The 13,503-nt window shown below is 28.6% G+C and overlaps 2 protein-coding genes across 2 annotated transcripts; both read right to left on the bottom strand.

Moving 5' to 3' along the window:
* Positions 1-953: 953 nt before the first annotated feature.
* Positions 954-1,835, bottom strand: LOC140183248 (uncharacterized). The gene has a single exon (XM_072231274.1). The coding sequence runs from the start codon at positions 1,833-1,835 to the stop codon at positions 954-956; it is 882 nt and encodes a 293-aa protein (XP_072087375.1).
* A 51-nt stretch (positions 1,836-1,886) lies between these two features.
* Positions 1,887-2,432, bottom strand: LOC140183247 (uncharacterized). Its single transcript, XM_072231273.1, has one exon. It carries the CDS (start codon positions 2,430-2,432, stop codon positions 1,887-1,889), a length of 546 nt encoding a protein of 181 aa, XP_072087374.1.
* Positions 2,433-13,503: the final 11,071 nt, after the last annotated feature.

Here is a 13,503-nt window from a genome sequence, read left to right as displayed (position 1 = left end):
CTCATGGCGTATGATGGGATTGCTTGAATGACTGCCTTTATGAGCACCTCTTTTCCTGCCTGATTCAACAGCCTCTCTTTCCATCCTTCAATTTTTCCATCCACTTTTTCCATTATCCAGTCCAAAGCCTTGCTTTTTGATCTTTCCCATTGCGCTGGTAATCCCAAGTACTTTCCCGGTTTGTCCCAAGCTGGAATATTAAGAATGTCCTCTATGTTGACTCTGGTTTGAATCGGGATCTGATTTCCGAAGATGATCCCTGATTTCTCCAAGTTGATCATTTGTCCGGATGCTGAAGTATATTCGTTGAGGACTTGGACCAGTTGGTACACTTCCTCCTCCTCCGACCCTGAAAAAATGATGCAATCATCAGCAAATAATAAGTGAGTGATAACCGGGGCACCCGGGGCTAATTTCACCCCGGATATTAGATTGCTACTTCTCGCTTTATCCATAAGAATAGTAAACACTTCAGCCGCAATGATAAAGAGATAAGGTGAAAGAGGATCTCCCTGTCTGAGTCCTCTTTGAGGGACTATTTCCCTGGATAGAATTCCATTAACTTTGAATTTATATGTCACACTTTTGATGCACTCCATAGTGAGCTTGACCCAATCATGGTGGAAACCGAAGGCCTTGAGCGCTTCTTCAATAAAATTCCATTCCACTCTGTCGTACGCTTTATTCATATCTAGCTTGATAGCCAAATCCTGCGATGCTTCTTTTCCTGTACTGGTGATCCTGTGAAGAGCTTCTTGCACAATGATAATGTTGTCCTGAATCATTCTTCCGCTAACAAAAGCACTCTGAATCGGAGAAACAACCTTGTTCATGATGATTCGGAGCCTGGCCACCATAACCTTTGAGATGATTTTGTACACATAGTTGCAGCAGCTTATAGGCCTCAGATGATTCAGGGTTTCCACTTGTTTAACTTTAGGAATGAGCACTATTTAAGTTTCATTTATCTCCTTTGAGATATGACCCTCTTTAAAAAACATTTTCACTGCTGCACAGACATCCTTTTGGATAGTGTTCCAATGCTTCTGGTAAAATTGGCCACTCAAACCATCTGGCCCGGGAGCTCTAGATCCATCCATGCTGAATATTGCTTGCTTTATTTCTTCTTCTGTAACTTCCTTTAGCAAATCATTATTCATCATCTCGGTCACTCTCTTGGGAATACTCTTAAAACAATCAGGCTGACTGGTACTTCTTTTAGATGTGAATAATTCCGAGTAGTGCTCTTCTATAAGCCTCATAATATCTTCTTGTTTGTGCACCCAGTTTCCTTCATTGTTCCGCAGCCTGTCAATACGGTTCCTATCCCTTCTTTGTATGGTGGAAGCTTGAAAAAAGGCCGTATTGCGATCACCCCACTTGAGCCATTTAACTCTAGCCCTTTGCGCCCAATATTTCTCTTCTTGCTTCCATAGCTCCTTGATTTTTCCTTTTGCTTCCTTTAATTGTTCTTGCTGGTTGGGAGAATGAGAAGAGTTTTGTAGCTGCTGAATCTTGGCTTGCCACCTTGCGATCTCCTTGTCTGCCCTTCTAAAGCTTGTTCTATTCCATTCCCTAAGGGTCTTGATGCAATTTCTTGTTTTGTTGATTAACCTATTCCAATCATTTGCATTGCCATTGCCTCTGATCCATCCTTCCTTGATAACTTCCTTGCATTCCTCTTTGTCATCCCAGTAGGCTTCGTATCTGAAGAGTCTTGGGATTTTTTGGGTCGGCCTAGTGTTAAGGAGGAGAGGACAATGATCCGAGGATATGGCCGGAAGAGCTGTGAGATTAGCATGGTTGAACAATTGTCTCCATTCCCAGTTAACCATCGCTCGGTCAATCCTTTCTCTCGTTACCACACCATCTCTTGGGTTGCTGAACTAAGTGAACTTGCTCCCTTTCAACTCCATGTCCATGAGGTTCTTCTTGTTCACCAACTCCTTGAACTTCTCTATTTGAATTGGTGGTTTTGGGTGCTTGCCAACTTTTTCTTCTTGACTTAGAATGTCATTAAAGTCACCGATGAAGCAGCTTGGCTCGCCTACCATATCTGTTGAATCACCTAGAGCTTGCCAAGTTCTTCTTCTATTCTTGAAAATTGGATTTCCATAAACAAAGCAACATTTCCATTCAGGGCCATTATTACTTCTAATATCGGCAGATATGAAGTTTTGACACCAAGAGTAAACTGAAATAGCAACTTTTTCATTCCATAATAAACATAGACCACCGGACATACCCCGGGGTTCTACACAAAAGACATTTTTAAACTGCAGCTTCCTAGCTATTTTCCTAATATTCTCCTCCTTAGATCTAGTTTCCATAAGGTATACTATGGCCGGCTTGTGCTTAACACACAGATTGTTTAGCTCAGAAACTATCGCAGTCACCGCCACACCGCGACAGTTCCAACTTAGGATAATCATGGCTGAGGGTGGGGCTTGATTAGGCCCGCCTCCTCAGCCGTGATTGTTGTTCCTTGTTCTGCCACTTCTCTACTGCCTCCTTCTTGAATCAACATGTTCTTGATTCTTTTGGTGTTCCTTGAAACTCGATCCTCATCCCAATTCGCTTCTTCCATATTCCTGACTTCTCTCTCTTCACGCTTCCTTTTGATTTTTAGGTTGTACTGCATTCCTATGCTCAAGACTTCTTCCCAAATCTTTATATTATTGTTGACTTGATTGCTTGCATTTGACTCATCCTCTTCATCCTCTGATGCCAGCTCAACATAATAAGTCTGCCCTTTTTCGTTCTTGTAAGAATGTTTCTTTTTATGGTTGTCAACGTTGATTCGCTTCTTTGGTTCATCTCTCATGGTCCATGTGTTGTCCATGCCTATCCTTTTCCCTTCATTCTCTGAGCTCTGTCTCCACGGACCTTGGCTATGGCTTTTCAGACAATCAACTTGATTTTTTCTTTCTTGGGGAGTGAATGGTGACTTGTGGTCTCCTATGGCAATGGCTGAAGTTGCTTGTGATCCATATGGGTGTGTTTTAGTTGAGCCCTTTTTGTTTGCTTCATGAAAATTGACAAGTTTCTGATGGGCTTGCTCTGTTGTTTTGTTTGCTTCATTGGTGAAAGTGTCATTGGGCCTATTCCAGTTAGAAGGCCCAGCAATGGAGGAGACTCCTTTTATTATTTCCATTTCAGCTCTTCTTTCTTTCTCCTTTATCATGACTTCGTTTGTCTTATCAGCTCTCTTTCCTTTTATTTCTTTTATGCTTCGCAAGGTTGCTTCCAGAAGGTTAAGGATGCACATTTCTCGATCTTCTGAGCCTCTTCCTTGTGTCAGTGGATTTGCTTCCCTAGTTTCTTCCATCTCTTCGCCGCCAATTTTCTCCTTTTCTTCCATTCTGGCTTTTCCGGATGACACCTCTATCTCTGGAATATCTAGTATCCCCTGGTCCTTTACTCTGTCCTCTATGCTTTGACTATTTCCACCTTCCGCTTCTGTCGTGTGGTATTCACGCGCTTCTTCTTGTTCCTTGAGATGTTGCTCCCATTTTTCTTCCTCTTCTCCTATGTTCAGCGATCTCGCTCTTTCTGCCGCCAGCTCGTTGGTGTATCTAGGTTTTGACGGATCCCAACATGCCATGGCTATTGGTTTGCTGCAGTTCTTCTTTTCATGTCCTATGATACCGCATTTGAGGCAAAAACAGTCCTGAAGCCTCTCATACTTGAAACTGATCCAGGTCTTGGATTTATTGTCCCTGTTGAGCCAGAATCCTGTTTGGAGTGGTTGAGTAATGTTGATGGCAGCTCTGCAACGTAGATAGTTTCTTTTAAGGGTTCCATCCTTCATGGGATCCTCTACTTCTCCTACTATTCCAATGAGTTCTGCAATTGTCTTTGCCGTTTCTTTATTAAGGAGCTCAATTGGTATGCCATGAACTTGGATCCAGAACTCCATGTGGTCATGTCTTACATCAAGAATAGCTTCACCGTACAGCCACCTCTGAAGGTTCATCAGATTTCCTCTTACATTCCATGGGCCATTTCGGAGGAATCTCATCCCTAGTTTGCTGTCCTTAAAGCTTATGAGCACTTTATTTCTCCCCACTTCGGATATAGATACATCTTTGGGGTTGCCCCACATGCCAAGTATAGAGTTTTTGATTGCTCTAAACTTGAGTTCTTTGTCTGTAATGATTCGGCCAATCAGATTGAAGCAATTTGGTTTGAAGCCAGGACTGGGTTGCAGGTTTAGGGTGATGGTGGTGCCTTCTATGGGTTCGGTGCCCATATTTGGTCTAGCCATGATGAAATGTGGTTTAGGTAAAGGAAGGGTATAGCTGAAAATACAGGGATATATGGATTTGAGGCTAGGATAAAGAGAGTGACAATGTAAAGGTTGGAGGTGAAGAAGTGTAGGACGTTGATGTTGGGGCAAGGTGTTTGAGTTTGGTTCAAGTGCAAAGATTTGAAAAAGGTGATTTGAATAGAAAAAAATTGCAGCGGGTCAAGGTTTCAGGAGGCAGAACCTGGTGTTCTGAGGAGCTCTCCTATTGAGGGAGAGTTCTCTCCATCGTGAGAGAAGTGTATTAAGTTTAATCTTTTAGTAATGTATTAAATTGTTAATAAGAGGAGATTTTTAATTGGGTTAGACCAAATGAAAATTGGGCCATGCATTAACGGGCCTGATGGATAGTTTGGATCTCATTTTTTTATTCATTTGGCCCAACCCGAAAAAGTTGCTTCCCTCATTAAGATCTACATGACCAAAAACAAGATTGCAACTGAAACTTGACACAGATGGAAGATTTATATGCCTCTCATCAAGCTACACCAGGATTCAAACCAGTGAAATTATTGTTGGTAAGAAGCCTATAAAATTTTACCCTAAACTAAAAACCTAAACTCTAAAACCTTGATAAACTCATTAGTAATACTATAAAATATAAATTGGTGATAAAACATTATATTTGTGCAAATAAAATGAATGATTGGACGACAAACCATCATCACCACCAGTTACGAATCCAGAAAATTTTAATAGTGGGGCAAAAAAAAAAAAAAAAAAAAAAAATATATATATATATATATATATATATATATAATATAATATAATATTATGTGTACATAAAAAGTAGTTATCAAATTATTTAATAATCATTATATATTTGTATATAAATATATGTATTGTTTAATTTATTTTTAATGTGTATTTTTTATTTCAATATATATACACAGGTAGTTATTTTTGATGTAAATATAACATGATTAGTTTTTATAATATCTAATTTTACAAATTAAAGCACTAAAATAATCATTTATAAATAGGGTAAAGTATATTTTTTGTCCTTAAAATTTGACAAAAATTTTAAAAATATCCCTAAGTTTTATTTTGTTTCAATTTTGTCCCATAAGTTTTCGATTTGCATCAAATATACCCCTGAACGGCTAATTTTTCAAAAAGTTTAAGATCGATTCAACAACAATTTCATAAGAACAACTCTTCAACACAAGCAAATCAAGTATAATTTTCATGCATTATTGTTATATTGGTCTTAAATTTTTTGAAAATTTAGCCTCCGAGGGTGTATTTGATGCAAATCGAAAATTTTTGGGACAAAATTGAAACAAAATAAAATTTAGGGGTATTTTAAAACTTTTGCCAAACTTCAGGGACAAAAAATATACTTTACCCTTATAAATATCTGTCTTTTTATATAGGATAATGCTACATATTCATATTTTTTTGTTAACCAAGTTCAATCAAATTTGTCTAAGACAACAAAAATCAGTTATGACTAATATTATTTTAAGTTTTATTGTTTAACTTGGTTAGACTTAGTTCATAAAAAGACTTGGATGTGTAGTATTTCTTTTACATATATATAAGTAAATACTTATTTAGAAATTTACTTCTTATATAATTAGAAGTCAATTCTTATTGAGATTCATAGTTGAAAAAGTTTTTTCAATTAATATAGTTACAGAAAAAAATTAAAACTAATATAAAAAAAGATAAATAACACTCTTTCAAGTTAATTTCTAAGAAAAAGTACAAATTTCATTTAAATTGAGAATTAATCATTCTAATGACATCTAATATGAAACTTTTAAATTGACTATGAAGTACCAAAAGTTGAGTAAAAATTTATTGTGGGATCAAATTTAATAATTTAGTGGGGGCAAATAAATATTATTATTATATACTACTCAAAAAAATTTCAAATCGTAGTAGGGGCGATTGCCCCCACACTCATATACATACATCCGTCCCTGATCACGACATAAGCCTATAAAATTTAAAAAAGATTTTATAAATATAAAAATTTAACTATCAAAAAAATTATATATTTATAAATATTTGTATATTATTTTATATTTTTTAATAAAATTATCAATTACCAAAATAAAAAATCTATAATAATAAAATAATCAAACTTATTTATAATAGTATAATCAAATCTTTTTATAAACACATCAAATATATATTTTTATACAGTACTTGATTAGTGACTTTTTTTTTAGTATTCATTTAATATAGTTAAAATATTTTAGCTAATGAATTATATCAAAATTAAGTATTAGATGGTTCGAGAAAAAAACTCTTAATTAAAAAAAAATGCCATGTAACTAAGACTTGCACATGCTCTAGGGTTGTTTGTATTATAGATTTTAAATTATATTTGGGTTGTTAGTATTATAGATTTGAAATTATATATTTTATGAGTAATAATTAGGAATTTTAATTAATTCATTTTTTTAATTATTTTTCTTTCACTAAATAAGTGAAAATTTAAATACATATATTATAGTTTAAAAATATTTAAAAGATAAAAGAAATAAATTTTTTATGTAGAAATTAAGAAGATAACTAAGAAGATGAGATAATACTATAAAGAGTTATATTATGTGTACACTAAATTCAACTATTAAAGTCAATCACTAGTATAAAATATATACTGAAATATAAATATATATTGAAAATAAATAAACTACACATATATTTATATATAAATATATTAGTCATTAATAACTAATTTTAGTAGTTGATTTTAGTGTACAAATAATATTTTTAAATTCTAAATCATTTCTTTATTATATATAAGTCACTTCTTGATGTTGATGATGTCATTTTCCATTTTCTTTTAATTTGATTTTACGTGGTTACGATGTCTCTTGTTGGCGATTTTGATCTCTATTATTATTTCACACAATCGGCATTAATTAATTAAAGTCCTTGCCCCCTTCTCTCTCAAAGCATGCAACTTGCAAAAGAATGTGTTCAATGTATTTTATACCCAAGTGGCAGATGCCAGATATGGTCATCTTGACAAGTTTGATGCATTTAATTAATTATATAAAAAAAGTTTTGAGTGTATCGAAAACATCAGTATTCTAATTGTTTTAACTGTTTATTTTAATTAATATATATTATATATATTTTTTATAATTCAAATCAACGGTTAAAATAACTGAAATACCGGTGTTTCAATACACTTAAAACTCCTCCAATTATATATACCGTAGCTATCAATATCAATACCAAAGCATGGATAATTTGAGTTCCAAAAATATCCATTTTAATGATGTATTTTTCTTACTTGCCACAATTAAATGAAAGAATATAAGATGATTAGATATTTTATCAAATTTAAAATTCTAATGAATTTTTTATTTTATAGATTTATTAATTTTTTAATGTGAACTTAATTTTATATATTTCTCACACTTTTAACGTTAGCAATTATTGTATTTCTTTAAAGAGTATTTGTTATAAAATCTCAATCAACTTATTATATATAAAGATTTGTTGTTAATAAATAATAATAATTAAATCGATTATGTTATATGTACACTAAAATAAGCTATTAAAGTCAGTTACTAATATAAAATATATATTAAAATATAAATACATATTAAAAAATAAATTAAACTATATATATTTATATATATTGATAACTGATTTTAGTGACTAATTTTAATATACCAATAGCATTTTTGTAATTTGATAAATGTATTAATATTAATATCACTTGTTTTGACTAGCCGACATTGACTCTTTAGTCAAGTAGCTACAAAACATAAATCAATTAAAACAAAAACAAATATAAAGAATTAAATTTTAATTATTTAATATCAGCTAACTTTTTTCAATGGCCAAAATTTTCATTTTTGTTTTGAAGGATTTAAGATTTAAGATTTAAAATTTAGAATTGAAAACTTAAAATTTAGAACTTAAAATAAAAAAATAATTTTAAACAATTAGCTTCTAGATAAGCTCTTGAAATAAAGGTGTTTATTGAGGTAAATTGGAAAAAGTAAATACTAATGTACTCTGAAAAAAAATATAATATTTTTTAATTTTAAAATATAAATTTTAAACTTTAAACTATAAATTCTGAGTCTTAAATTATAAATCTAAATTTTAGATCATAAATTTTAAATCATATATTCAAAATCCTAAACCCTAAATACTTAAATTTTAAATTCAAAATTATAAATTTAATTCATTAATATAAAATATAAGAAATAAAAAGTTAAAATTTACTTAATTAACAAATAATATATTACATCATAATGCAAAATAAGTAGAAGAAATGCATGTAGTTGAGAATGGCCCACTTGAATCAAGTAATGATCAATATATACTTCAAAAAAGTGTTAAGGGTTGGTTCGAGTTAGCTGTGTTGAAAAATGACAAAACATAACGGAAAGGAAAAGGTAGACTCAAGTTTCTGCTTCTTGGGGGGAAAAAATGGTGGTAATTATGAAAGCTTTCTTGTTCACATGAAATTATCATTGGACATTGGTTATAATTCATAAACATTGCATGTGTTGTTGAAAGGGTTACACACAATAATAATGTTCTTTTTCCTTTTCCATGAAAATGATTGATGGGAAATAGATTTTTCTTTTTTATAGTTGAAATGAGCTCACTTAGCTCAGTATACAATTTTCAATCCTTTTTGAAATGTTATTGTTTTTTTTCACGTGATTGATTATCAAAGATAGCATCACACACGTTAGAGGCAAAATATATCATCCGTACTAATAAGAGTTTAATTTTCATGCACTGTCAGTATAAAATGTCTTATATAATTATGCAATCACAATTGTTCTTTTGGATGATCATTCACGTAGTCAATGTACAAAATATTTAGTTATTTTTAGAGAAAATTTCACTCTCTTCTCCTGCGAGATGTGAAAATGACACTCCTCTCCTCTTTATTTTATAAATATATATTCTCCTCCCTTCTAACTTTTAAAAAACCTCCTCCTTAATCCATTTTAAATTTTTTGTGTTAATTAATGTTAACTTTATCCATTTTTTAAGAAAAAATAAATTATTTTTTGAAAAAATACCCATTAACAAAAATTTTATTTTTTATCATTAAATTTTGCTTACCAAAATACTCTTTAATAAATTATTCTTTTATTGATTAAATTGTATTTTTATCAAAATATTTTAAAAAAAATTAATAATTAAATTATTTTTTTCTAAGATACCTAGCCTTTAATAATTTTTTAATGATTAAATTGTGATTTTACTAAAATTTTTGTTAATAATTATTTTTATATTTACTATTAATTTTTTTATATTAATATATGTTATTTTAATATTAAATAAAAAAATTTTACCATTGTTAATATGTATAACAACTAATATATATTGATATTAAAAAATAATCTTACTAAATTTTTTTATTTAATGTTAAAATAATATATATAGATATCGAAAAATTATTTGTAAAATATAAAAAAATTGTTAACGAAAATTTTGGTAAAATTATAATTTAATAATTAAAAAATTATTGAAGGGTATTTTAGAAAAAAATAATATAATTATTAAATTTTTTTAAAAATATAATTTAATCAATAAAAAAATAATTTATTAAATGATATTTTGGTAAGCAAAATTTAATGATAAAAAAAAAATTTTTGTTAATGGGTATTTTTTTAAAAAAATAATTTTTTTTTCTTAAAAAATAGATAAAGTTAACATTAGTTAACACAAAAAGTTTTAAATGGATTAAAGAGGAGATTTTTTAAAGGTTAGAAGGGAGGAGAATGTACATTTATAAAATAGAGGGGAGGGGAATGTCATTTTAACATCTCACAGAAGTGAAAAGTGAAATTTTCTCTTATTTTTATTAATGTAACATTACGTAATTAGATGCATGTGTAAAATAATTTTATATTGACAATACATCAAAATTAAATTCTAATAATATCATAGTTTTTTTCAATATTACCTCAAACAAGTCCCATCATTAATACAGAGGAACTTTTTTTTTTTGTTAGTTTTACTCTTTTTAATAGAAATGAAGATTAATAAGAAGTATGTAGAAGCAGCTAGCAGCCATCACAGTAAATTAAATTTGACATGTGATTTAAAACTTTAATGCTTAAATGAAAATGATATGAAGATGTTGCTAATGTTGTATTTAGCAAATTAGTTAGAAGTAAATAAAATTAAATATGAATGGCGATAAACCAAAATGAATGCTATGTTGAATTTCCCCAACCAACTTAGCCACCAACCTCAAATCATAGCTTTCTACAACAAATATCTCAATTATCATCAATTTTCAAACCCGTATATATCCAATAATGCAAGAAATAGTGCCATTCTTGCTTGTCATTGTTAAAATTATTTGTAGTGTTTCCTACTTTTAAGATTGTGTGAAAGAAAAAAAATAATAATAAAATTTTATTTTATGTTTTTACTTTTATTTTTTCCATAAAATTTGAAAAAAATATTGAAAATAAAATAAAAAATATAAACAAAATGCACCCTTAAATTTTAATGTATTTATTAAAATAAAAATTAAAAAACTTTAACTAATAATAATCTTAATATTTTCTCTTAAAATACATGTTATTAGTAAAATCTAAAAAATAATAAAAATAAAAATACCAGTCGACAATACAAAATCATGGCCAAGTTGTGCAGCCACATTATTATTGGTTGCAAGCTCGTGCAGACAGAGTATCAAGCATGGCGTTTTATTGCCAATTAAAAATGCTCTCTCAAATGTGTGCACAAAATTCAGGTCCACTTTTTGAATTAACTAATTATTGAGGGCCACATTGCTAGGCCTAGTTGGTCCTTTGCTGCCTTTTTATTTTGTATTTATTGCCACTTTTGTTAGATTGCATCTTTGATGTTATTACATCACTCATGTTATTACATCCCATTTTTGTTCTAATAATCTTACCCTTCTAAATTTTTTTATGAATTAAATTGAATCAAATTAAATATAAAATTTAAAATAATATTAATCACAACAGATTTTTATTATATTAAATTAACTTAATTGAATTTAATTAATAAAAAATTTTTTGTTAATGACATATATACACTGTAATTGTTAATGCTAATGCTTTTCATATAAAATAAGGAGGACAAGATTTTTAAACTCTAAAATTTAATTTTTAAATTTTAAATTTAAATTATTGGTATAAAATATAATAACAGAAGAATTAAGATTTGGTTAATTAACAAAAAATCTAGTACTTTATGCTTAGTAAAAAAAATTATTTAATATTTTATTATATAAAATTGGATAAAATGGGGATGTTTATTAATGTATACCGGTCAATTAGAGGGAGATGGGAGAGGTAAGTATAATTTATCTATTTATGAAAGGAAAAATAAAAAAGAGAAATATAATATAAATATTTGAATAAAGTTTTAATTAAATTAGGTTTTTAAATTTTATGTATCAATTAAATTTGTTTCCCAAGTTTATATTGCACCAAAATAGTATTTAGTCTATTTTGAGCCTTGACCGTCAATTGACAATTGACATGGATTTAATGACATCAAGACGAATAATGTATCAGGGTCTATCTTGTAATGCACATTCATTAATTTAATTAAGACACCAATTTGATTCAATATTTTATTTGATATCTTAATCTTTAACAAAATTTTTTGACAATTATACATATACATGATACCTATACAAAAATAAGAAAAATATGTACTATAAGCAGGGACATATCCAAAAATTTAAAGAAAAGGTTTTTTTTTTTTTTTTTTTTGGTTTAGAGCCTAATAACTGGTTGAATTGCTGGTTTTTTGAAAATTAAATTATCAATATATTAATTATTCAGATATCACAAGAAATTATTAAATTATATATTTAAATTAGTCCCTGATTATAAGACTATTACATGCCATTTTTTTAATATATATATATATATATATATATATATATATATATATATATATATATATATATATATATATATAACTTTCTTTATAAAATAAACAAATCAAATTTCTCAAGTAAAAAATTACAGAGACTAATATGTATAAATGATTTGTTATTAAAAACTCTAAAAAATTGTTAAAATTATTTAAAATATATATTTTTAAATAAATTAAATTTTTGAATTTTTAATAAAAAATTTTCATATGTAACACGTCAAAGTGAAGACGTATGATTTATCATGCTGAGTTAGCTATCAAGTTCAAGTGCATGCATTTGTGTGTGAATTGTGACTCGGTGATTCAACTTGCCTTTCAAATCGTTAGTAGTCAGCTATCACTATCAGCATTCATTGATTAACTTTTTCAATGAAGGTGGTGAATGGTGATGAATTGATAGTTACTTAGTTGGATACCGTGTAAAATAACTTGCATCCGGGGTGGTAAACGGAATTACAAATATGAATTTCTGAAGCAACGAAAAATATATATAAAGCAATGGAGGCTAAAATTTTTAGATGTGGATATTTTGAATGTGAAATTAAACAATATTTTATTATTTTAGTATTTATACTGTTATGATAATAGTATAAAATGTTATTGATGTTTTGTTAAAAAAATATTATTTTAATTATATAAAGATAAAATATCACTGACATTTTGTAAAATTTTAATTATAAAATAAAGTATCGTTTTTGTGTTTGGGATAAATCTTAAAGTTGTCTCTAACGTTTAAATCGTCTTATTTAAGTCGCTAATATTTTAAAATTGGCTCAATATTGTCATACCGTTAGGGATCTGTTAACAGAATTAACGGCAAGATAAAATTGAGACGATTTTAAAACGTTAGGGACGTAAATAGGACGAAAAGTCGAAAACGTTGGGACAAAAACGATATATAAAAATAAATTTTAATTTTATCCTTTAATAATATTAATTTTTTACTGTATATAGTTATTCAATCATTTTTTAATCACATCTAAGTAAATTACACTTAATCACATTACTTTCATTCTAAATAAATTAATTTTTTTATAATTTTACTTTTAAAGATTTTTACTCTTAAATATTAAAGAATTTCAATATATTAGAGATAAAAGGTACAATTTATACTTTATTGTATATGTATCATTTTTTTTCTTTTTCGCAAATTTATGTACTAGTTATTTTACAAAAATTTCGTGATGAGTAAAAATCTTTAAGAGTAAAATTATAAAAAATAAATTTATTTAGAATAAAAGTAATGTGATTAAGTTTAATTTACTTAGATATGGTTAAAAAATAATTGAATAACTATGTATCGTAAAAAATTGATATGATTAAAG

Source organism: Arachis hypogaea, chromosome 20 (genome assembly GCF_003086295.3).
Source record: "Arachis hypogaea cultivar Tifrunner chromosome 20, arahy.Tifrunner.gnm2.J5K5, whole genome shotgun sequence".
Taxonomy (NCBI): Eukaryota; Viridiplantae; Streptophyta; class Magnoliopsida; order Fabales; family Fabaceae; genus Arachis; species Arachis hypogaea.
This window is presented reverse-complemented; position numbering and strand designations above follow the sequence as displayed.